This window comes from Diabrotica undecimpunctata, chromosome 8 (assembly GCF_040954645.1).
Source record: "Diabrotica undecimpunctata isolate CICGRU chromosome 8, icDiaUnde3, whole genome shotgun sequence".
Lineage (NCBI taxonomy): Eukaryota > Metazoa > Arthropoda > Insecta > Coleoptera > Chrysomelidae > Diabrotica > Diabrotica undecimpunctata.
In genome coordinates this window covers 61402728-61429359 of record NC_092810.1, presented here as the reverse complement: position 1 = coordinate 61429359, position 26632 = coordinate 61402728, and the positions used below count along the sequence as shown (strand labels likewise).

The 26632-nt window shown below is 32.8% G+C and overlaps 1 protein-coding gene across 2 annotated transcripts in view; it reads left to right on the top strand.

The window, feature by feature from the left end:
- The window catches only part of LOC140447621 (uncharacterized), a 53935-nt gene that overhangs the window by 19054 nt on the left and 8249 nt on the right, over positions 1–26632 (top strand). For both annotated transcript variants that reach the window (XM_072540378.1, XM_072540377.1), the window contains exon 2: positions 10726–24979. In XM_072540378.1, the coding sequence (XP_072396479.1) occupies positions 10731–11981 (1251 nt within the window). In that variant the 5' untranslated portion in view covers positions 10726–10730 and the 3' untranslated portion in view covers positions 11982–24979. The remainder of the gene's footprint in view (positions 1–10725; positions 24980–26632) is intronic.

Sequence of the window (26632 nt, the reverse complement as noted above, 5' to 3'; positions counted from 1 at the left end):
GTTCATATATTCTCTCTTTTTTCTTCGGTGAGTTTTCTTTTCTTCTTTGCGTAGTCGTTTATATTCTTCCTCTGCTTGTCGGGTTCTGTGCCCCTGTTGCATCAGTAAATATGCTCTGTTTTTTTTTGTCTGTTATGATCTGACATTCTTCGTCAAACCAGTCATTCGTTCTTGTTCTTCTTTCTCTACCTTCTATGCCTAGTACTTCTTTAGCTGCCTCTTTTATGATGTCTGCATTCTTCCCACTCCTTATTTAGGTTTTCATGTGTTATTCTGTTTTCTAGTTTGTTGTTTATATATATATATATATATATATATATATATATATATATATATCGGTTTCAAAACGTCTTGCGTCGTTGTCCGATGCCTAATTTCCACGAATTTCTATCATTCCATTGTTCTTCGGTCAAGTCTCGGGAGCTCATTGCCTTTGTTATTCCCTCCTTCCATGTTCTTTTTGGTCTTCCTCGTTTCTTACGATTTGGTGGTATCCATTTCATGGCGATTTTCGGTAGTCTTGTTTCTGGCATTCTTTGAACATGGCCATACCATATAAGTTGTTTCCTTTCTATGTCTGTTGCCAGTGATCCATCTACCCCCATCCTATTTCTTATTTCATCGTTTCTAATTCTGTCTGCTCTAGATATTCGAAGTGATCGTCTAAATACATCCATTTCTGTTGCTTCGAGTTTTCTTTTATTGCTTTCTGTTAGTCTCCATGTCTCTGTACCATAGGTTAAGCTGGTTTTTATGAGAGATTCATAAATATTGTATTTTCGTCTTTTACCAATTTCTGAGCTCCAAAGAACTCCGTTAAGGCAACCAATTGTTCTACGGGCCTGGGTTATTCGTTTTCTAATTTCCCTATTGTCTGTGCCTGTGGTGTCGAAATCAATTCCTAGGTAGGTATATTCAGTGCAGAATGCAATTTCGGTTGTGTCCATCTGAATGTTGGATAGTTCTGCGCCTATTGGGAGATATTTTGTTTTTTGTGTATTGAGTTCTAAACCCCACTTCTTGTATTCTTCCTGTAGTTTTCTGGCCATATATGTCAGGTCTTCTTTATCGTTGGCTATAAGGACTTGATCGTCTGCAAACTGTAGGGTATATAGGCAAGTTTCTCCCAGATCAATGCCCATTCCTCTACACTTTCTTTTCCACTGATACTTGGTTTGTTGTTTATCTTTTCTTTATACTCTTTATTTTTGTTTGTTTCTTTGAGTCCTTTTACCTTGTATCGTTCATGTTTAGAGCCTCTTTCCTTTTTGATGTTTGAAATTCTAGCCCTTGCCCTACTTTCGACCAGGTAGTGATCAGAAACCGCATTTGCCCTTCTTCTGGTGAGGACGTTTGTTATATTCGATTGGTGTCTCGAGTCTACAATGACATAATCTATCATATTTACTGTAAGTCCATCCGGGGATTTCCAGGTACCTTTGTGTATATCTTTGCGAGCGAAGTACGTGCTGGCAATCACCATGTTAAGTGATCTTGCTAGGTTTATTAACCTATTGCCTTTGTCATTTGATTGCTCATGGAGACTATTGTGGGTTGGAATTGCTGTTCTTTTCCAACTTTGGCGTTTAGGTCTCCATAGATTATTTTTATATTATTTTTTGGGCATAACTGATATGCGGACTCTAATTCGTCATAAAACTCTTCTTTAATTTCCTCTTCTTTTTCTTCTGTCGGGGCATGCGCATTAATTAGATTGTAGTTAAAGAAACGACCTTTAACTCTTAAAATGCACATTCTTGGACTAATGTCTCTGGAATCTCTTATAGTATGCTTTACTCTCTTGTTTACTATGAATCCTGTGCCCAAGACGTGATCTTTAGGATCGCAGCTGTAGAAAATCGTATGGCTTCTTTTTTCCAGTACATTGTTTCCAGCCCACCTCATTTCTTGTATGGCAGTTATGTCTATTTTGTATCTGTCTAGTTCATTTAGGAAATTTTGTAGACCTCCCAATCTATATAAGGTTCGAATATTCCATGTCGCAACCCTCAAATCGTGTTCTTTTTTTTTCGCACAGTCGTCGTCGTTTGATCAGTCCGGCTTTTCTTCCTTGAACGTTTATAACTCATAGTTTTTCTAGGAGAAGGTAGTAACCTTCAGCCCACTGCCCAACCCCCTATCGTCGGGGGACCAAGACTCCCTTCTTCGTCAGCTCTGACCCCACCTTCCACTGGGGTTTGGTTACCCAATCTCCAGTGGGGTTGCTCAGGTTACCGGCGTGTACCGCCTTGGAGGTGAAGATAGGAATTGAGTAGGATAGGCTTAGTGATGCCAACAGAATACGGCATCATGTATTGCGCCTCATTACCCCCTTTACACACCACACTTATAAAATAGAGAGTGTAATAAACAACATATGTTGACTAATTACCGGCTGCTTCAGGCTAGCAAGAGTTGAACACCTGTAGTTGAGTTTTCTGAAGATGAACGACTTAAATCTAGAAGATCATTCATTGCTAAGTTGAGCCCACAACGAAAAATCCACGAGATCTTTAATGTGGAAAGAGCAGCAAACAGTAAATATCACAAATACCTCAGCAAATATTACAAATACCAAGTGCACACCTTGACTGGTAAAGATGAAAAACACTGAATAGTAAAAACTGTATATGTGGTGTGACCCAATCAATGAGACACCTACTGCAGTTTCGTCTCGTAAACTGTGAGCAAGAGTGCTTTGATGCAGACTTACTGGAATGCAGCGACGTAGCATTAGCTTATGTCAACTACTGATTAAACGAAAAATGGAAATTTGATTTTTTTCAATTCATTTTTATATGGATGTACATTTATTTGAATGTATTTTATTTATTATAACTTTACTGTGCTGTTTTTTAATTTTGTAGCAACACAAACGTTGGTGATATTTGAGGCACACAAAATGTACGAGTCCGCGTTGCTCAGAATCGGGGGAAATGTGGGCGTGGTTCTTTTTCCTTTGGTTACACCTTCCCTTTGTTACACCAACTAAAGTAGAATTGGAAGAAAGAAAAGAAAGGAATAAAAGATAACAGCTACTGAAACTAGAACAGAAATATTAAATGAACAGAACAAAGAAACAAATGACAATCTTATTGACGAAAGGGCGCCACTGATTTTTTTCTTTATAGCTTCTAAAAAATGGGAAAAGAGAAGACAAGATAAGAAAAAAACAAAATTTTAACGCAATAATACGTAATATAATATATTACTATAATAAGCAAATTTACGGATTTTGAATTGTACTACAATGGTTCAAATAGCTTACCTTAACTCCAATCTTATTCAGGCTCTGTTTCTTGGTTCAGTATCTCTGCTGTTGTATTTGCAAGTAAGAGGACTATAAGGAATAATAAAACACATAAATATCCAAAATAAATTTCATCAATATATTGTATAAATAAAAAAAAATTAATAGAAAATGTCATGTGCAAAATTCCTCAATATAACATTAGCAACAAAAAATTCATATACCTGCTATAAAATGGATAAAATTTTCAACAGTTTCAAAATAATGACATATGCATTATGAGAAAATCAAAACATACAAATCACATATCCCTAGCATGTTTGACAAATTCTACGAACAAAAGGAAATTGTTTCTCTAATCACGTCGATAACTATTAGTAAAAAATAAACTTATGTCCCTATAATTGTCCTTTTTGAGAAATGTAAGATCAAAGTTGAAATTGCAAATTAGATCGTCTTCTTCTTCTGGAATCTGGTTTCTCCTAGTTGAGTGACTTCTCCTCCTGGTTAGAACTTTGCCCCAAGAAAGTATTTTTGTCGCACAAAAATTAAAAAGCTGCCAATCTGGTTCTGCTTCCAAGCGCTCAAAAATCTGGTAGCCTTTCAAAAAGATCTCTCTAGCCTTTCCTTAGATAACCGATGTTGAATAAAAACTTACAATTGTTTGGCAGCTCCCTGCTTTTCTACTGCAAAATCACTCACTCCACGGCTTCTTACACTACTACACTACTTATCAAAAAACCCACAGAAAATCAATATTTAATTTTAGTTAATAATTTTCTCAAGAAACACAAACAACCTTTCTCTTCAAAATCTTTTAATCGACTCCTCGTATTTTTTTTTTCATCAACAAACCTGCCGTATTTCCCACCATTTCCTAAAGCCTCTCCTTTCGCCAATCAAAAAACTCCATTCCAAGATGCATCTCTTCCACTCTTTCTTTCGGCAGAACCTCTATCCACTCAACATATTAGACTGCCTCGTTTGGTAAAAAATTACTACGACTATTTTGGAATTACCCTATATCAACTATCGAAAACAACTTCCTATTTTCTTCCTCTATTCAATTTATGTAAATTACTTTTAATCTTTCTTAACTATTTTATATTTACAAAGGCCTACAAATAAAATTAAATTTTTGGAAAATCCCAACTGCTATTTACACTCAGTGTCCAACTATTATGTGAAATCGTTCTTGGAATCAATTATTTTATTAACCCGCACGTTCACCATTACAAATAACTTATTTTAAACTTAATCCTGAGTGAATGAACTTAATTCTGAAGAGCTTTTTTGGGCGAAATACGTAGAAGCGGATACACAGACGCACTATACGTGAAATCAAATCTTAACTGTCTTTTTCTTTTTATTCCGATATACTCTGTACGAGTACTAGAAACCAATTCGCTAAGGATTTTTGCTTAGTTGAGGAGATATGTTTAGGAATGCAATTTTTAGATTCCCCATGTCTCTAATAATATCAACGTCTAGTTTTCCTTGCAATTCTTAGAAGGCACAGATTAAAGCAAAAATCCGAATTTGGTTTCGAACATTAGTTTACGGATTTTAATATTTTAAATAATTCCGAAATAGATAAAATTAAGAAATTAAACATTTTACATTAAAATTTGAAAATTAGAAATCATAATATATACATACATATATATATATATATATATATATATATATATATATATATATATATATATATATATATAATGTCAAAATATAAATGTTATAATATGTATATAATAATAATGAAATATTTATTTATACTTACGGCTAATTCAACATTACCAAAATTATGAGTACAAAAATTGTAAGATATTCTCTATAATAAATTTTGAAAATACATTGACTACTCTCAATCAAATGAAAACACAAACAACTACCTGAAATGAATACTTTTATTCTTCAATAATACTTTCTGACCTACTTTTATAATTTGAGATATAATGTGATAAGTTAATTTAATTAAATTCTTCATTAGGAGCTAGCATCTTATAATAAGTAATCTTGACATATTCTCAGAAAGTCAGAACGAACAGGAATGCCTCTGCTGTGTCTGAATCGAAAGTTTTAACGAGAGGTGACATGAAGTAGATCCATATCCATAAATAAGTTTATGCATTCATTAATTCCAAGAATTCATAAATCCAAAAATTTGTAAAACCAAAAAAGTCAAAATTAAAATATTATAGAGAAATTTTAAAACTTCATATGTCCGGAATTTGTAAAGCCAAAGTTCCACCCGAAGGGAATATTAGTGAAAAGATGTTATGCATTTTTTCCTTCTGTAAACAAACTTTAAAAAGGGCTTAAAAAGAGATAAAAGGCCTTTAGTGTTTTTTTTACACTAAAATTTATTAACACAATACTAACCTGGTGAACTGAGATGAAGACCCACTGTATGTGCCACTTTACACAAAAGTCTAGTATGAAGTGACGATGTGATTTTTCCAAATCGGCTTTCTGCTCAAAGAATTAGATTTTTCACATCAGATTCGTGTCGTGTTACATCTCCCATCCAATTAGATAAATTAAACAAAACGAATTTTTCGAAACCGTTAGTGGTTGTAGCGACTAAAGATCTTAAGATTTATTGTAAACAAAACTCATTTTGTTTTCTTGTTCAAAACCAAAACGCAATTCTTAAAACGTATAGAAACTTATTTGGAGAAACGAATACACAAGACAATTTGGATTAAAAAACAAAAACACTTAAATTTTAAGTTATTGTAACTTAAAGTGTAAGATTTGAGATTTGTGGTCAATGTAGTTTGTACAAAATAAATACAATACAATAATAAATAAAGTGTTTTATCTGTATTTTACCACCAGTAATAATAACTACTCATTACTCTTTGTATTAAAATACTATCACATATTTGAAATTACAGTGGAACCTCGATTATCCGTGCGTGGGTTATACGAGATGCGGATTATCCGTGATATGATTTGCCGTTATTAAAATTGCATTTTTGAGGTTTTATCGATACGTCGTGAGGGAGATGCATAATCCGCTATATTCTTAACACGTGTTTTTTGTTATGGTAACAAGCAGAGAAATGTTTTAACGATTGAAGAAAACTAGAGATTTTAAACAGAAGTGAAAAGGGTGAAAAAATGAATAGTGTCGCATCGTTATTACGAATCTATGAAGTTGGCAAGAAAACAATCCGCGATATCAATAAAAACAAAGTGGACCTACACAATTTCGTATCTCTGACTCATTTAAAAACATTTCTGCATGGAAATCATTGATATGATTGACTTTTGAATAACTCGATGAAACACTTTCTAAATGGTTTCTGTAGAAAGATCGGAGGGCGTACCAATCTCTGGACCAATTTGTGTTAAGCAAGCGGTGATTTTTCTCAAAAACTTGAAAATCAAAGAACCTTTTAATGCATCGAGTGGTTACATCCACTTAAAAAAAGCGAAAAGCTCAGTGCCGACGGAGAAGCAATGGTGGAATTTTGCTGTGAACTGAAAACCATAATTAGGAAGAACATACCTACAAAAACCTTAGCTGCAAGTAATGACATGAGTCCACAGGGGTATAAAAAAAGTAAAGACCGGATAACAGTGTTGTGTTGTGCCAATGCGTCTGGCAGCCTTAGACTGAAGCTGACTGTGATTAGAAAGTCAAAAGATTCTCACGCTTTTTAAAAACATGAAACCGCAGAATCCTCCAGTCACTATTATAACCAGCAAGCTACCTAGATAACTTGTGATATCATCCAAGATTGCTTCCATAAATATATGAAATAAAGTCTTATTTGAAGAAGGAAAAATTTGCTTGACACAAAAGGCGCTTCTTCTCTTTGATAATACTGGTACTTATCCCAATTTCCAATGAGGCAGCCCTAAGATCTGACGATGGAAATTTCTTTGTTCTTTTTTTTTCTGCTAATATTACATCAATTGTTCAACCAATGGATCAGGGTGTTATTGAGACAATGAAACGCTTCTAGCAAAGAGAATCTGTGATGAACTTGTTGGATGAAGTTGATCTGATGAAGTTTCGGAAGTCGTTCAGATAACAGATGCAATTTTTACAGTGGCAAATGGAGTGGAGTGAAAGGGAAGACTTTCAAAAGAGCTTTTTACAAAATAATGACGCTAGAGGAAGATGAAAGCATCATGGCATAGGATGATAAAAAAAACTACCATAGCTGAAATAACTACATTAGTGCGCGACGCCGATGAGTTTAAAAGAAAATCATGAAGCCGAGGTTGACAAGTGGACACAGTGTGAAAAAGATGAGCTAGGCTATTAGCTCTTCAGTAACCATAACACTATTGAACCAGATTTAATTCAGCCCGGTACGTCACAACCTGATTCATCAAAAGAGTAATAAACCAGGAGGCTGAGGAACTATCAATGTTGTACTAGACAATTTTGATCAAGAAGAACCTTCGGAGAGTGTCGACATTATGAACTGGCGCCGAATACGTGAGAAGATTAAAAAAAATTGAAGATTTTTAACATAGGCTGAAGTGACTGACTTTTTTTCACAGCCACCTAAAATACAGTTGAGTCCATGGTTCTTTATCCGCACGTCATTAATACCTAGCAAGATAAAACACATACTTTTTATCTAGCATTATTGTCTCCCACGCATGAAACTAAAAGACAAATCAGCTACCTCCTGTTATTAAGTAAAGACACATGTTATTTTTATGAACGATCTAGACTCAGTATATCGAAAAGAGATAGGTACAAAAAACGCTTGGGGACGTTTTCAGATTTTAAGTCAATTTGTGACGTTTCTAGCTAGTTTGTTTACTTGTGACTGTCAGTTTGTCGGATTTTTTGTTGTTTTTTTTTGTCCTGTTTTTGCATTTAGAAGTTATTTATATTACACAAACAGTTGTTTTCACAACTAATGTTATATTAGAGTTTGAAATTTTATGGTAAGTGTATTTTATTTTGCCATTAATTTACATACAAAGTTAATCACCTTCAAACAGTTTAAGTTTCCGCAAAAGTAAAAGAAATAACAAAAATAAAATATAATATTGATTTTTTTTTAGATTATGCCTGGAAAAACTCTTACCTCACAAACTTAAGAACTCATTTTAAATTTAATCGAGTAGTTTGAATTAGAAAAAAGGAACGAGGACCGTTGGAACCATTGTCATCTGTTCAAGAGGTACAAAAAGTACAATTTTTAAATGTGCACTTTTATAAAGCTTTTGATGACAAGAATTATATATTATTAATATTATTTGTATGCCAACTTTATTACAGAACAAAATACTTATTAGGAACTTTTATTTTTGTTTTTTTGTCAATTTCAATTAAACATATTGATAATATTTTAACTTTGTTTTAGAGGATAGCAGCTGCATTTAAATTGGCGAGACAAAACAGTAAAAATCCTGTTTTGTCTTCTCCGGGAAAAAGCAGACCTCGTTTAAAAACGAAAACTACTGATTTACCAGAGAGCAATAAAATGGCAATTCGAAATATAATATATATGTACCAGGATAGTAAGTAAACCAACTTTCTGTTGAGAATTACAACGTGCGTTTCTACAAACCCGACACCTCGAACGACGGCTCTCCACCTCTTCATTCCTTCCCAATAGTCGCCTTTTACGACAGGCAGGAAAAACCGCTTCGGCCGTATTCTTATCTCCGCGAGCCGAATGGAGGCAGGATGACAACAGCAGAGGTGTACGTAAACCAGGTGGTTATGATGGAAAAAGATTTATTGTGGTTCATGCCGGTCCAGCAAAAGGTTTTGTTACAAATCCTTGACTGTAGATTATCATGGTGAAATGAATAGTACAATATTTACTAAATAGATGAGTACACAATGACTTAATAATTTAAAACACCCATCTTTGATTGTCATGGACAACGCACCCTACCATAGTGAAATCATGAATAGAGAACCTTCCGCTAAATGGTTAAAACCAGAATTGTTACAATTGGCCAAGATGAATCGACAAGAAAATATATATTGTAGATGAATTGATACGTGAACATGGACACGAAGTGCTTAGATTGCCACCATATCACCCAGATTTTAATGCTATCAAATTAATATTGGCAGATTGCAAGACTTAGTATAATATATTGGCAGAGATCAACTGAGATGTTTTAAGTATGTGGAAGGAAGCAATTCAAAAGTGTAACGATGTCGCCTGGGCAAAGTTTATTAGAGAAGAAAATATGTGTAATAATAACATCGAATCTGTAATAAATAACATTGGAGATAGCAGTTCAGATTCTGAAGATGATGAAAATGATATGTGAAAAACGAACAACATACGTTCAAAATCTTGCAACAATATTATTAGAGCTAAATAGTGTTTCATTCTTTAAATAATGTTACTATTACCTATTACATCAACACACTGCAAATATTATTGTATATTTAATTATATTTTTTCTATAAATTGTTTATTTATTTATTAATTACCAATAATATTAAAAGAATTTATTAACGTACTTTAAATGTAGTTGTAATTCTGCACCAAAATTTTAAAGCAAAACAAACATTTTACATTTTATTTATTTGATAATGTCAAATTTTATAATATTCCTTGATCGGAGCAGTAGCCACTTTCTGTTGTGTTGAGTAAATCTCTGACTTATTTCGTATGCTTTATGCTTTAAATGATGACGAACGGGTAAAGAACAATGGACCCAACTGTATATAACCGCTTTGTGTAAATCAAGGTTATCTGCTTACCTTCTTCTTCTAAATGTGTCTATCTTCTAGAGATGTTGGCGACCACATTGACCCATCTTATTCTATTCACAGCAGCTCGAAATAGATCAGTTGACGTTAGACCGGTCCACTTCCTAAGATTTACCAGCCAGTCTACGTCCAGAGCCTCTCTTACCCTCAATCTTGCCTTGTAGAATCATCTGTAGAAGTCGGTATTTATCATTACGCATGATCTGGCCGAAGTAAGCAAATTTTCTGTTTTTTGTGATGTTAATAATTTCTTTGTCTTTTCTTAGCCTCTGGAGAATAGTTATGTTACTTGTGTGGTGTATATATGAGACCCTCAACATACGTGGGTAGCACGACATTTCAAATGCCTCTAATTGTTTTATGGCATCTTCTGTAAGGCTCCAACTTTCTACTCCATAGAGAAGGACACTAAAGACGTAACATCAAAGAATTCTTATGCGTATATTGATACTTAAAAATAAGTTACAGAGAATGTTCCTAAGGCTGCGTACCTATGTAGTTTTATTTTCCGTTGCGTATCTGTTTAGGTAATTTAAAAAAGTTAGTTTGAACTTATGAGATTTATTTTTTCTGCTATCTTTTTATAGTAGGTTCATATGTATGTGTGTACATATAAAAAATAAATGATCGGATTCTTCGTGCTCTCATTTATCCGTTCCACGTCCGGACTTGGAACAAGGATAATCGGGGTTCTACTGTATAACTTTTGAATAAGATCTGTTTAGGTTTGAATTAATAAAATAATATTTGTTTTTAGATGATATGCAAATCTACACCGAGGCAACAAAAGCTGAAGGAGTTCCCAATCCTGGAATAAATTCTCCAGATTCTTACTTCGATCGTGAGAAAACGTTGGTTTTAATAGAACTGTTTAAGAAGTACAAACCAGTGATGACCAAAGGTGATATAAAAACTATGAAAGAAATGTGGGATGTAATTGCCAATGATATGTCCAATCAATTTGAAAAACCAGTCACTGGTTCTAAATGTAAAAATAAGTTTAAAGTGTTGGAAAGGGGTTACAAAAAGATGATAAATGATAATGAAATCGGAAAACGGCGAAAGAAAAATTTTCCTTACGCAAAAGAGTTTAAAGATATTCAACCAAGAAAATACGAATTTGTACCCGGACTTGTTCACCCGTACACAAATATTCCGAATACAAATACTGAAAGGAATGATACATCTTCAACAGAAAGTGCGACAGAAGTTGGGGCAGAAGTTACCTACACAGAATCTTTATACATTAGTGAAGAGAATTATGTGCCTCAGAATCACATTGAAGTTTGTCAAACTGATTATGTTAACGGTACTACTCAGGAAGTTGAACCGGCTGAAATTACGATACAAACAACACCTCCCTTACCTGTCGAATGCACCGTTGTCAATCAAAATCGTCAATCAGAATTACATTGGCCAGAAGACAATTACTTCAGTAAAGATCGAACTTTGACATTAATTAGTTTATATAAGATATTTTCCCCTAAAGTAGCTATGGGAGCAATGAAAACGAAGCGGGAAATGTGGGATACAATAGCTAAACAAATGTCAGAACACTATAATATAACAATTACAAGCGCTAAATGCGAAAATCGTTTTAAAGTATTAGAAAGAAACTTCAGACAGTTAGAAATACATAACAAACAACCTGATAATCTTCCTAAAACATACGAATATGAGGCAGAACTCAGAGAAATTTTTGGAGACAGATTTAAAAACCAAGTGAAAGAGAAGATTGTTGAAAAACAAGAGCCATCTACATCTGCTGAGACAATAGACATAAATCAGCAACCATACACTATAAGATTACTTGAAACACAACCGATACCTATAGAGTTACAGCAACCAGATAAACTTGAACGAATTTTATTAGGTATAAGAAGTGACCTTCAGTACTATCAGAATGAAAGGTTAAAAGTTGAGTGGAGAAAATTGGCAGTTGAAGAAGAGAAATTAAAACTTAACAAAAGAAAGTTAAAATTACTTGAAGATCAAAAAAGAGCCGACTCTTAATATTAATAGAGTAAAGTGGTTTTTGGTTTCTATTGTATAATATAGGAAACTACTACTGCAAAAACATATATAAACTTTTGCGCGTACTGTAAATTATTGTTTTCCACTATTTATTGAAGGTAGCTAAAATGCTAGTAAATCTTCACAATACGAGCCCTAACAACTATATGTTGGAACAGGCAGTTATTTTGCGAATATAATGCCAATTTACCGAAATTCTTTTTATTTTTTTTAATTGTAATTATGAAATTAACATTTCTTATGATGTATGGAAATACATCGAAAACTACTGACAACTAAATATTGGAACATTTGTTGCTTTTCCTCACGTTTCTTAAATTTTATCAGCCTGGCGAAAAGAAGGCTTTGAATTCAAACATATGAGTAGGTAGTGCGTTGTCAACAATAATTTTCACGCGTCATTTGAGTATGAATAAAGACAACCATTAGTTTTATTACGAACAAAATATAATAATGGCCCGTGGAAAACTTACGGATCCAAAAGTTCGAGAAATTATTATTCATCATTATACTAACTGAATACATTTAATCAGAATACTTAAGTCGAGAGGAAGAAATACGCTACGAGAAGTAACTGCTAGAAGGAATAGAGAAACTTGGATGAATGTTTCCAGAGAATCCTATTGCAAATATATCTATAAAAGCGGTCTTTGTTTTTATAAGGTATGTTTAATAGGTTCTTCTTTGCGATTTAAGTTTTCTATTTTTTTATTTATTCGCGTAGGCCAAAGAAAAACCGTTGTTGACGGAAACTCAAAAAAAAGGAATCGTTACATTTGGGCTAAATCAAAACTTTTGTAGACCAAACATAACTGGATCCAGCATTTTAACCTTGTTTAAGCTTAACGCTTCTTCAAGGAAGGGGTACTTCTCTTTTTTTGTGGAGTAGTGGTGGTGAAACAAACGTGATGAATGATGTTTGTGTGGAGAAGTAGTGGACTACTAAGGAACTGGGGTTCAGAAGGTGGCGTGTTTGCGATGCCTTAGAAGCGCGCAAGAGGAATCAGGGTGATTGTGCCAAGCATGTTGACGGAGGTACTTCAGGGGTTACTAGCCATACAATGGAACGGCTCTTGATCAGCGTTTTTAGCGTGCAGTAGTTAGCTGCGATATTTGAGGGGGTTGATTCTATAATTTCAAAATGCTCATCAGGGAGTTCCTGTCCAGTTTTGTGAAGAAGTTTATTTGACGAAAGCAAATTTGATATGTGTGTGGAAGATGATCGAAAGCATGTGACTAGGGAAAAAATAAACATTCCATAAGGATTGTCTTAAAAGGACTGTAAAGTTTCCACTGGGCATCATGGTGTGGGGTTGTATGTCGGCCAAAGGGTTGGGAACTTTACATTTTATTGAGGCCAGAGTAAACGCAGCCCAATATCAAGATATCCTTGAACATTCGTTTCTATCAAGTGCGGCAAAGTTATATCCATCCAGAGATTTTATTTTTTAGCAGGACAGATCCTCATGCCCTACCGCTAAATCTACCAAAAAATGGATACGAGAACGTGACATTAAAGTTTTGTCACATAACAAATAACCCTCAACGTACTTTGTCGCAACTACGTGCTAAATTGCAAGAAATATGGGATAGTTTCACCCCTGAATTTTGTGAAGGCCTAGTTGATACAATGCCTAATAGAGTTCAGGCTGTTATTCAAGCTAAGGGCGACGTTATGCCTAATTAATATTTAATTTAATTTGTTAAAAACCTCTTGTTCCAATATTTAGTTGTCAGCATTTTTGGCTATCAAACAATTAATTAAATAGTAATCAACATGAAATATATAATTAAACTGTAAAAATATTTCCATACATCATCAATAATGTTGTTAATTTCATATTTATAATTAAAAAAATAATAATAAAATAAAAGAATTTCGGTAAATTGGTATTTTATTCGCAAAATAACTGCTCGTTCCAACATATAGTTGTTAGGGCTCGTAGTACCTTCCAAATATCTGAATTAATAGTTACAGATTATTTTATATCAACATACTTCATGGAAATAAGCAAAATTTAACTTTATTTAGCACTTCACAATAGCTAGGTATTTGAGTGAGATCTAATGATGATACGACTCAAATATTTTGGAAACTGCTTGCATGATTTTTATAAATTTTGGTTTGTTAGTTTTGTGATACTCTACTAATGATCTTATAGAGGTATTTACATTCTTGTCAGATTACCCGTTTTTCTGGAATTACACAATTAACTTTTTTATTAATACTTAATATTTTTCGTATTATAATATTCCCTATACATAAATGCCACAATTATCAAGTTATAGCTAAATGTATATTATTTCTGCAAAGTTAAAATAATACAATAAAATGGCTACGGTTGCAAAAAATTTGGAACACTTCGTCATTATTAATTTCAGGAAAGAAGTTCTGCATGGTCTTAAATCTAAAATACAGCCGTCAGGTATTAATTTTTTTCGGTCTAATATGAGTTGTGTCAAAATTGTGAAATACTCTTTGTAGTAAAGTAGTTTTATTTTTTTGTAATACCAAAAAAGTTTTTAAAAATATTGACCCTGTTGGGAACACCAATTTTAACGCGTAATCGACAAGTGATTTATGTACTAAAGGTATATGCAAACAACACCTATAGTTTTGCTTCTAAAATATGGTTGATTTTTTTTTCTTGTGTTGTTTTTGCAGTCAACCAGTGACCCTAAGTAGAAGAAATCTTTCGCCGTTTCTATACTTTCGTGTTGCACCTCTTAAGTTATTGTTTTGCATTCTTGATATAGCCGGCATATATTTAGTTAACTGGGAGTTTAATCAGAAGTCCGAGTTTTTAATACGTGTGAAAACTTCAACTGCTTTATTTCGGGTTCTTCCAATGATCACGGTATCATCAGCAAATACTATTATTTGTATACTACAGGTATAATATATCGTTTCCGTTAAGGCCCATCCTCGAAAATCCTAACGGTGAATTTCAGTGAGCTATCTCTATTTCAAAAATTCCTGTCTTTACGAAAACAAAATCAGTTCATGAAGTAATATTCCAAGCGTCATTCAAATATCTCTCTCCAGTCTAGGTCAAAAATGATTTCATCTTTTACTCGAACCTATTATACAACCGGGACACTTCCTTTTTTAATAAATTTACAACGTAACAGAGGTTCATACATAATTTTTTTGTCACTTTTTTTACGGAAAAATTGGCTGTCTGAATTTTAACGTAGATTACAGTTTACCGAAAATGGAAAATTATAAAAAAAGATTATAATTATGTATTATAAAAATTTTATTACTGTCACGATCATTAAAATCGATAAAATGAATCTATATAAATATAGAATTTTGTGTAATGTTTCTGAGGTGTTTCAAATAAAAATTATAATTATAATACACTCATGGACAAAAATATCGAATATTTTGGAATTTTTTAATTTTTGTATTTTCAAAATAGATTCTGTTCAATCAAGTCGTTTATTGTAAAATACGAGTTTATTTTAACAATGTTTAATAAACAATTTTAAGTTTTTATGCGGAGAAAATTGCGAAAAAAATAAATGTTTAATATTAGGTAAATAAGGTTATTTTAATCTAAGCTTAAATGATAATTTAAATTGCTTAAACAAGTCGTTTTAACTTAATGAAATGCATTATCAGTAACGAGTATTCCCCCCTCTAGCTCTTATTACTGCTTGCATCTTTCTTAACATGCTTGCAAGTAAATTTTGGACATATCCTTGGGAATTTGCATTCCATTCATCCTGTGCAGCAAGCCGAAGCAGCTCTATCCTATTTGGAACGGGATTTCTTTGTCGTATGCTGCGTTTAAGGTGATCTCACATGTGCTCTATTGGATTCAAATCCGGGCTAAACGGTGGCCAATCCAAACTTCGAATTTGAAACTCATCAAGATAATTACTCACTATGGCAGCACCATGTGGTCGAACATTATCGTGCATTAACGTGAAACTTTTATATCCAATGTAACCAACATATGACAAAACATAATCTTACAGGATGTTTTAAACGTAAGAATCACCAGTCATCCGTCCAAACACTTTCACAAGTGCGGTACGTACCTCCCAACTAATACCTTCCCAAAGAATTATGCCAGCAACTCCAAAACTAACAATCTGGGCGAGACTGCAGCTGGCGAATTGTTCTCCAACTCTTCTGTAGAGGGAGATTTGACCATCTGGCTTCCATAATAGGATTCTGGTCTCATCAGTGAAAAGAACGTTTTTCCAGTTGTCGATATTCCACTAAATATGTGTTCTTGCAAATTCGAAACGACGAGCTTTATGATTTTGGAGGAGACGCGGAACTTTGGCGGGCGTCTGGGCTTTAAGTTTGCTTCTTTTGATCTTCGTCTAACTAATTGTGAACTCACATTAACTTGTCTAACATTTAATAGCTCATTTCTGAGGTGGTGCATCGATGTCACTGAACGATTCCGTGTAGAATTAAGAACCAAAAAACGGTCATTAATTGCGGTTGTGCACCTTTGGTATCCTTGACCAGGCCTTCGTATAAAATTTCCTGTTTCGCGGTATCTTTTTAGAGTATTTGAAACTATAGATTCAGTTCTGCTGAGACGTCGTGCGATACCTTTTTCTGCATATCCTTCCTCGTACAAAATTAAAATATGTGCTACTTGAACTTCATCGGAATATCGAATTGATGGGATACTTGTTTTAAACTTAGTTAAATCAAGGCAGTATTTAATTAAACCTAATAAATTAAACTAAAAATAACCGAATAAGTATGATTTTTCCTTTATGTGAAGAAGGTTTTTTACGATGAAATGTACGAATGACACTAACCACTGAATAAACGTCAAAATAAACATCAAAATATCGTAAACCAGTTGAGTACATCAGCCTACTATATGAGTATTATCAGTAATCTAAAATTATTTTGAAATAATAGTGACTACAAAAAAAAATTGGAAAATTTAAAAATATTCGATATTTTTGTCCATGAGTGTAATAAAAATCTTGCAATTTTGGTAGCATATTTTCCCACATTTCCATATCTTTATTAATATTTTTGAATAAAATACCTTTTGGGGTCCATACCGCAAACTAACAGTATTCTCTATTCGATATAAATAACTGTCCTTGCACTGGATAGTAATAGGAATCAGCTCTTTTTAAATGCAATTGACCGTCCATTATTTGGCAAAATTTAATTTTTGTTGTTCAATAGCTTCTTTAGGTGTAACTTCTCTTGTTTTAAATGGAAATTTAATTTCAACTATGCCTGAGTCATCTATTAAACCATCAGGACTAGCTACAAGAAAGGGATATGCATCATTAATGAAAAGTCCTGATAGTTTAATATTAATATTTAAAATTGTTTCTAACTTTTTTTTTCTAATTTTTTTGCTTTGGGTTCATTCGCAATTCCATATTATGTAAATCTATTTCCACAAAACTTTCGATTCATATTGCTTGCACAGTTTTAGTTAGGTGTGTTTTTTTTTCGTAATTTAGATATTTTTCCGAAATTATTAGACGTTAACCATTGCTGACGTTCTATATACCAAGCAGCACTGTTATTTTGAGCCGTTGTATTATTAAAAATCTGTTCTTTGTGAGATATTTTTTTGTAGATTTTTTAAAAAATTCTGTTTTTTTTCTTCGAAGTCTTCATCTGACAACTGAACTAACTCTTCTGCATTTAGCGCATTGTCTTTATCAGGTTTATTATTACTTGTTGCCTTTTTACTATATTTTGTAATATAATATTTAAATAATGTCTCCGTGGATTATATGATACGGCTGCTACTAAACACTTTAATTGATAACCACCTCTCTTGGTGTCATTTACTCGTTTACCTCCAACAAATTTTGCAATATCAGAATTGAAGCTTTCAGCGTTATTATTGGTGGCGCTTTTTATTAAAATTGATGCATGATATTCAAGCCTTTTGCTGAATGATGTAATATCGGACAACAAACCAAACTCTTGCATTTCAGGAATATAATTAATTTCCTGGTCTAAATTTTGTTTTTTACAAAATAAACCACCATTTTTGTGATCGTCGAACGCGTGTTACGCAGTGTTTTCAATATCTTGTTTTATACCAATTATTTTTCTATTGTCACTGGAATTGTTTTCGCGGTGATATTTGACAGCTCAACTGCCGTTCGTAAGCGTTGTACATTACTTTTTAGTACAGATCTTAATTGCATAGTAATAGGTTTTCCCGCAAAACTGTATTTTTTTGAGGATTGTTCTCTTAGTCGATTGACAGAATTGCGCAACAAATGATTTTTGCACTCGATTTTCTCAATCAAAAAGTTATTGCCGTACGGCTTGGCTTCACACATTTTTTTGTACGTGCTGCTGTCGCCATAAGCAATAAAATATTTTAAGTTAGAGCATTTGTATGCTCTGTTTCAAGCCTTCTACAACAATTGCACTTTCCATCGCAGTCGAAGTACCGTTATAATTTTTGTAATATACGTGTTAAGTAATAGCATTTTTTGGCGCACACACAACAATACTTGTTTTTACGCCTTAGTACAATAGCTTATCCCGCTTAGCACACCCGAATTGGCTGAAAATACAGACTTATTTGATCGTCATGCCAATGCACCATTGCTATTACAGTAATAAATGCTTTGTTATCCTCTGGATCAACTTCACCCCATTCTCGTGCTAGACTTTCTTCTCCTTTTCCAGCAGCTAACGTTAATTCCATGGCTGTATTATAAGAAAAATGCCACAAATCAACAGAAAATATTTCTATTCAAAAAAAAAATAAATTAAATAATAGGTACTTACCACTGGTCTACATACAATTTCGTCAATTGTCTACTTTTTCGTGGGGCACATAAACGTCTTCGTGAACTACCCATTGTAAAAACTATGAATACTCTGGTTTGTCAATATTCTGAATCTGAATAAACTTTGTCCATTTAATAAGCACTAAATTTTCGTTTTAACATTATTTATTACCCTACCGAGAGAGTGTGGGGTATATACCTGGTAGCTAAATATCGACAACAAGGACAGCCTGTGTTGACCATGAGCGATAACTATTAGCAGAGCTTCGAGCTTTTCTTAAAAAAGGTTAAACAAAACAGCTGCTTTGTGTTACACTTTATGTTAAAAGTAAAAACAGATTCGGAAAGTGGGAAACATTCTATAGTGACGCAACTTTTTAAATTTTTTTTAAGTTAATTTTAAACAAAAAAAATTGTGTAAACAATTTAATAATTTGTAAAAATTCAGTGCCTTAGAATGTTTTAAGACCTATATAAAAAAAGAATTATCTCAATATCTGCCATAGTTTTTTCGTTATTTTACATTGGAATTCAGCTATGCCCAGAATAACGACGAACGGTCTCAAGTTTATTCCCGAATCTCTATTAATTTTTTGGTCGTAGGGCTAATGACCCTATCCTGGAAAAAAAAAGCATTGTTAAGGAAAAAAAGAAAACTCTAGGTTCTCTTAATATAGGTAGATATTAACGTCAAATACCTGGCTATTTTGAAATGCTGAGAAATTCTTATTTCCATAGACGAACAGTTAAAAATTTAAATAAGCAATAATATGAATATGAAACACAATGTCTGTAAATTCCAATTTATATAAAATAAGAGAAGATAAATATCCGTGGTAATAGCAAAATAATTATCGTTGTTCACCGTAGATTCATTGATGTTATAAATAAATAATGCCAGTAAAGTAGTGGTACAACTATGTGAAAAAAAAAATCTTGCTAAATATTGTTATTTTAAAGCCCTACGGTCTGAATGTCTGCGCTGTTGCTAAGCTAAACATGTAGACATTTTTCAAATAGTTATAGAGCAACTGGTTCTCTTACCATTAAGTTAACTAGTTTGTTTGGGGTGTATCTAATAAAATTGTCGTAGTGTTTATTAAAAAAGTATTAGCGCAAAATAGTGTCTCTATTTGATGGTAACTGGAATTAGCTAATCAATTTTTCGGATCGAATTGTGTCAATTTTTTTTCGGTAATACTTCGTTACAGTTTTTGGCGGCAGTAGCTCAATGGCTGTGGGCCTGGTTTAGCAAGGCGGACGGGTTGTGTTCGATCCCCGACACACGCACGAGAAATTTTTCAATTTATAATTTAACTGAGCCCTCACTGGTCTTCGGAGGGTACGTAAAGCCGTTGGTCCCTCCTACGTAAAAGTAGGCGTTAATAGTAAAACCTGAGCCAAGAGTTTAAACGAATGGAAGATGTAAAATATGCAGATTGGCTGCTGTACGACCGGCTATATCAACAAACGGCTTCGAAAAAAAAACTTCGTTAGTGTTCTATAATATGCCAGTCTTTCTGCGATTTTCAGTATTGAGATTTTTGTGCAAACTAAAAATATGTTCACATGGTAAACTTTTAAACTAATTTAGTGTTTGTTAATTTTAAACTATTTAAATCGATAAAATCTTTATTGTCCTTAGAAAGGACCTAATCCTTTCTTTAACAACATCATATATTTACAAACCCATTTTACCTAGGAGAGAAGGTAGAATTTTTTTTATTTTCTAATGGATGGAATGTAAATATCAATTAAACAGTTATTATATCGATAAAAACGGAATCAAAATAGATAACATGTAAGTGTAAACTGTAATGTGAGTAGCACAACAAAACCTTATTATCTCCCAACGTTGTTTTCAAATTCGAAACAGGAATATGCGTAATATTACGATATTGCATGCAACGATATTTATTTTGTGTTTACTGTATCGTACTTTACATATTATCCAGAGACATATTGAATGATAAATGATGACATACGACAATTTATATTTTTCATGTATACTTAATATATAGGGTGTTTAATTAATAATTGGAAATATTTTAACTGTAGATTCCTGGGCTCAAAATATTACGTTTTAACCCAAGTCACTTAAATAAAATGTGGCTACTTACAGAGTTACAGGGTCTTTTATTTAAAATTTTAAAAACTATTTGTACCAAGTACTTTAAAACTATTTGAGATATCTTTGTTATACTTGACACGAAGTGTAGATACTGTACACCCTACAAAATTATGTTAAATAAACGTTTCTGGCTATTAAAAGAGGCTTACGACTAAAAATCATAGATTTTTTTATAAAAAATAAAAAAAATGCAGTAAGGGGTTAAATTAATATAATTAATACATTAATCAAAATAGCTGTGACGCTTCATTTTTAACTATGGAAAAATAATGACTTTATCGTTGCGAATGAAGAGTGTATTATTTACATAGAAAGTATTGGAGAATCGAAAAACTGCGCCGCCAGTAGCGTAGAATTTGGGAACGGTCAACCATTCACTTTCCCCAGTCGTACGGCTCTGGTAGTAGCCAGAAATGTTTATTTAACATAATGTAGTAGGGTGTACAGTACTACAAGGTACTATTACCTTTCCGCCAAGTTTGACAAGGATATGTCAAATAGTTTTGAAGTACTGGGTACAAATAGTTTTTGAGTTTTTAAATAAAACACCCTGTAACTCAGTAAGAAGCCACATCTTATTTAAGTGATTTGAGTTCAATCTTAGTATTTTGAGCCCAGGAATCTACAGTTAAAATATTTTGTAAAAAATTAATGAAACAGAATGTATGCTTTCAAGTAATGTGAGTGGACTGATAACGAAACCTTATTTATATTTCGGCTTATGCTGCCAAATTCGTAGTATGACAAGTGAAACATGGCATGTAAGATTTGATTTGATTGTAATATGTAACAGTGGGATTTATAGAAATACCTTTAATTCGAAAATCAATCAGATTTACTTATACATAAGTACTTTTATATTGTCTTTTTATATCTATTTTTTAAATTTATTTTTACAATCAAGTAATAGAAAATGAATTTAAACCCTAGCTGGAAGAAAATTACGATCATATACCTACTCTAAGAGAGATATAGTGCTAGTAGTACTAGTATCAGAATATGATTTTATGTTTGTGTAAAAAACTCACCGGCAAATTTAATGGAACCCAAGTATATTATATATTTGTATTGTAGCAAATTTTAAAATTAATTTTTAGAAAATTAAGTTTAAGAAACAGGAAAAATTGTTTCCAATTAATTCCGTTGCGTTAAGATACGTTTATGTATTTATGTTATGTTTAAATACAAGAGATAAAAGTAGTGTATTTGAAAAAAAGCAGTTATGTATTTCGAAATATTTTAAACATTGAATTTTCTTTTTATTGTGCCGTCTTCTAACGAAGGTCGGCGATCACTTTTTTAAAAGATTCCTTGTATTTTGCAACATGAAATATCTGTTTAATATTAAGGTTAGTTCAATCGCTATTCCTCAGCCAAGATTTCTTCTTTCTTTCCAAGCCTTTTCTTCCTTGCATGATGACAACGTTGCCCAGATACAATGTTTTTCTTATTTTAATTATGTTCAAATGCTTTCTGCCATGTCCAATTCGTCTTAACACTTCTTCGGTTGAGACTTTTGCAGTCCAGGTAACTTTAAGAATCCTCTTGTATAGCCACATTTCGAATGCCGAAGTTTTTACGCATTGGGCTTTCAGAGTGCAAATGCTTTTCGAGCTATTTTAATTCTGACCTGTATTTCCTCATCTAGATCTAACTGTGAGTTTATAATTGCTCCGAGGTATTTATACTTGTAAACCCTCTCTAATGGTTTACCCTCCAATGTTACAATTTATGTTGTCAACAGGGGTTTTCGAGATCACCATGTATTTTGCTTTATCTATATTCATTGTTAGTCCCATTTTTTGCTTTCTTTGTTAATGATTTCTAAAAAAATTTGTAAATCGTCTATATTTTCTACCATGATTGCGGTATCATCTGCAAAACGTATGTTATTAAGGATGCTCTCCCAATACTTACACCTTCAGTTCTTTCCCATAGTGTCTCCTGAAATATTAGTTCGGAATACACATTAAATAATTGTGGCAGCAGTAGACATCCGTGTCTGACTCCTCTTTGAATTTCTACTTAGTTTGTCTCACTATCGTCCACCCGTACGACCGCTGTTTGATTGTAGTATAGATTTTTGAATAAATTAATATCCTTGCACTCTAGGTGTATATGTTTCAATGCGTGTATAAGTTTACCATGTTGAACTCTGTCAAATGCTTTTTGGAAATCTATATAACATATGAATACTTTTTTTATTATATACCCTGCTTTTTTGTAATAATACCATCATTGCGCACAATGCCTTTCTTGTTTCCATTCCATCTCTTAATCCAAACTGTGTGTTGTCTAATTGTTATTTACATTTTTTATAATATATGCTGTTGAATAAATTTTGAGTAGTATTTTTAAAGTGTGGCTCATGAGGCTAATTAGTCGGTACTCATAGCAAGATTTAGGATTATTTTTCTTGGGTAAGGGTAAACAGATAGATTTTAACCATAAACCAGGAATTTGACCGTAGTTGTATATTTTATAAAATAATTTAGTTTTATATTCCCTACACACATTCATATACAATACATTCTATATTTTCGTCATTCAGAATTTTTATATATTTTTTTTAATATTTTTATTTTAGAATTTCATCAGGACCTGCCGATTTACCACTTTTTGAGTTTTTAATTGCCTGTTTCACCTCCGATATTAGAATTTGTATATTTTCATTGGTTTTTAATGTTTCATTTATTGCTTCGCCATTATCTGTAAATAAATCCTTGGAGTATTTCTTCCAAGTTTGTTGTTTTTCTTAGGATAATTGGAAATCTCTATTTGAGTTTCTTTTGTGGTATTCTCTTTCGTTTATTACCCGTATTTTCTTTCAGTTTCTTATGTAGGTTATGTGTGTTGTGTTTCATATTAAATTCTTCCCTGTTTCTGAGTTTCTACTAATTTCTTCATTTGCTTGTATTGTATTTTTCTTTATTGGTACGTTGTATTTTCGTTTTTCTTCTATGAGCTTTATTAAATCTGGTGTTATCCAGTCTTTTTGGCACTTGGTTCTTTTCTACCCACAAACGTTTCACCAGCATTAAATACTGCCACCTTCATTTCGTTCCGGGCACTGTTAATATATTTTTATTTTATTTATTATTATAAGTTTCTGTGTTGTTGTTGACATTTTGACCCTCAAGCTTTGACAAATCTAGTCTCTGAATTTTTTTTTCTGCTGTTTTCTCAGTTTAATGTTAACGTTGGCAAGAAGTAGATTATGCTTGGAGTCTGCATCAGCACTAGAATATGTTCTCACAATTTTAAGATAAATCTTTTGTTAACAAGAATGTAATCGATTTGGTTTCTTATTAGATTATTTTCGTGGTCTTCTGGTGCACACCAAATTTCCTTGGTGGTAATTGATAAAGGGTGTTTGTGATGACTAGTTCTTTCTCTTGACAATATTGTACTAATCGGTCACCTCTTTCATTTCTTATTCCTAGACCATAATCCCTACAATATGTTCTACTTTACCAAATCACCTATTGACAATTTCATGATCGAGGTGATAATAAACAAAAACCAAACCAAAGTTTCCACAAATCAGCGTTTACCAAAGAAAAAACAACGAACTTCAATGAATAGACTAGAAAAAAAAATCGATTCTAAAGTAAGATGTATGTTTATAAGTTGACTTCGATTTAACATGATTAAAATGGTAGAACTTCATGGAAGTCTTGTTCTACTTAACACAGTCAGCCAATAAAAGATGTTTCATTTTATTAAGTTTAATTCCGTCTTAAATTTGCCGGTGTGTGTATTTTAAGAATACTTCAACGATGTCTAAGGTGAAGAAGACACAATGTAGAGTGCCTCAACTTGAAAGAATACTATAAGTTTTACTGAAGTCTGCTATGAAACAATTTTAAGAACTCTCAAAGAAGATTTTAAGAATACTTCAAAGATGTTTAAAGTGAAGAAGACAACTTGTAAGAATACTTTTATTGAAGTCTACTATGAAACCATTTTAGGATCTGTCAAAGAAATAAATCGATATCCAATTGTTTCTGAAACTCTAGGATAATTTTCGTAGGACAAGTTTCTTGTCATATTAGAACATGGTACCTCACTTTTATCCAAGGTAAGCTATTTCGTTTTGGATTAGTAGTTTTTAATTTCAATTATTTTGGTATTGTTATAGTAATGTACAACTAAATGACTTTTATCCCATTCTCATTAAAAAGTAGTACAGTATTCTTAACTATAAAAGAATCATGAGGTTATTGGGTAAGTTGATATATTACACGAAGTTTGCAGATATAAAATTAAATAATACAAGAAAATGAAGAGAAAATCACCAAGATTTTATTCATACCATCACAAATGCTCGATGTGACTGACACGCGTCACACGATTCACGTCTGGGTGGCACCACGGAACTAATTTGGTTTTGTGTTCTCGAGTGTGCAAAGCTGCAAGGAGTTTATCTGTTATTACCTTAGATTAAAGAAACCCTTTCTTTAATCTAAGGTTATTACGGTGCATCGTACATCGTATTAAACCATACCGTTTACAAATGGTGAAATAATTACGTCTCGACGACAACGTAAAGCGATAATCCGCATAAAATTGTGGAACGTGAAAGGGATCTGCCAAAACTGAATGACTTATGCAGTCTCAAAATTAAAATTAAATACCCTTTAAATTAAATTATTTAAAAAAAGTACCATTTTCTTTAGAAAAACGACTGTGGCGGTTATAACATACATATAGCGTATTTCAGACATGTGATAAAGTGTACGAAGGATACGGCTATGCAAACTAAATGAAATTTTTTTTTTACAACATTGCCGCTCTATATGGCAGCTACCGTACGAAGAACAGATTCTCAACAATTCCAGTTACAAAATTAGATTGATTTTTAATATAAGCTACGTATAAATAAAAAACATTTATAGTGCTGACGTTTTGGGCTATTTTTTTATTAGTCAATAACATATTTTTTGTTGACCATTCACGAGTGAATTGAGAAAAAAAAATAATTATTCAGTACCGTCAGAAAATTATTAACTGTTTGAAGACCGCTGAGAGAAAAAAACAAATGAAAGTATTAGGCGGGTACTTGTAGAGGATTATCGCTGTTAATTATTGTTGAATTTAAAAGGAGGATTTATTTATGATAATTCACAGAATGGGCGAAACATGACAATTCCGCCTGCAATTTACAACCACACTGATTCTAACGTTTGAAACGCAGTATAGATATGCTGCAGTCATGGTTGTTTCTGCAACTGACAGAGGATTCCAACGGGTTGGTACTCCATCTCATTGGTGTGGTGAATTACATGATTATCTAAATGTGGAATATTCTTAACGTTGGATTGGGTTTGCGATTTTTTTCTTGGAGGTACATTAAAGATCTGGTTTACGTGCCAACACCGAGACCCCATTAAAGCTGCTGTAAGCAGGATCAATGTGTATACACTAACGCATATCTGTAACGAACTGAAGTATTGTTTAGACATGTGACGTGAGACTCTCACGTCAAGCATTTGTGATAATATGAATAAAAACTTTGAAAAATAAATTTGTGAAATATATATTCTTAAAATCCGAGGATACCACCGTATGGCACCATATGCAGAACGAACAGTAGGAAAATACCAGACTGGTTTCAGAGGTGGTAAATCGATAATTCATTAGATTGCAACCCTGAGACAAATTTTAGAAAAAAACACTGAAATATAGTATTGATACTAATTACATATTTATAGACTACAAGCAGCCACTACCC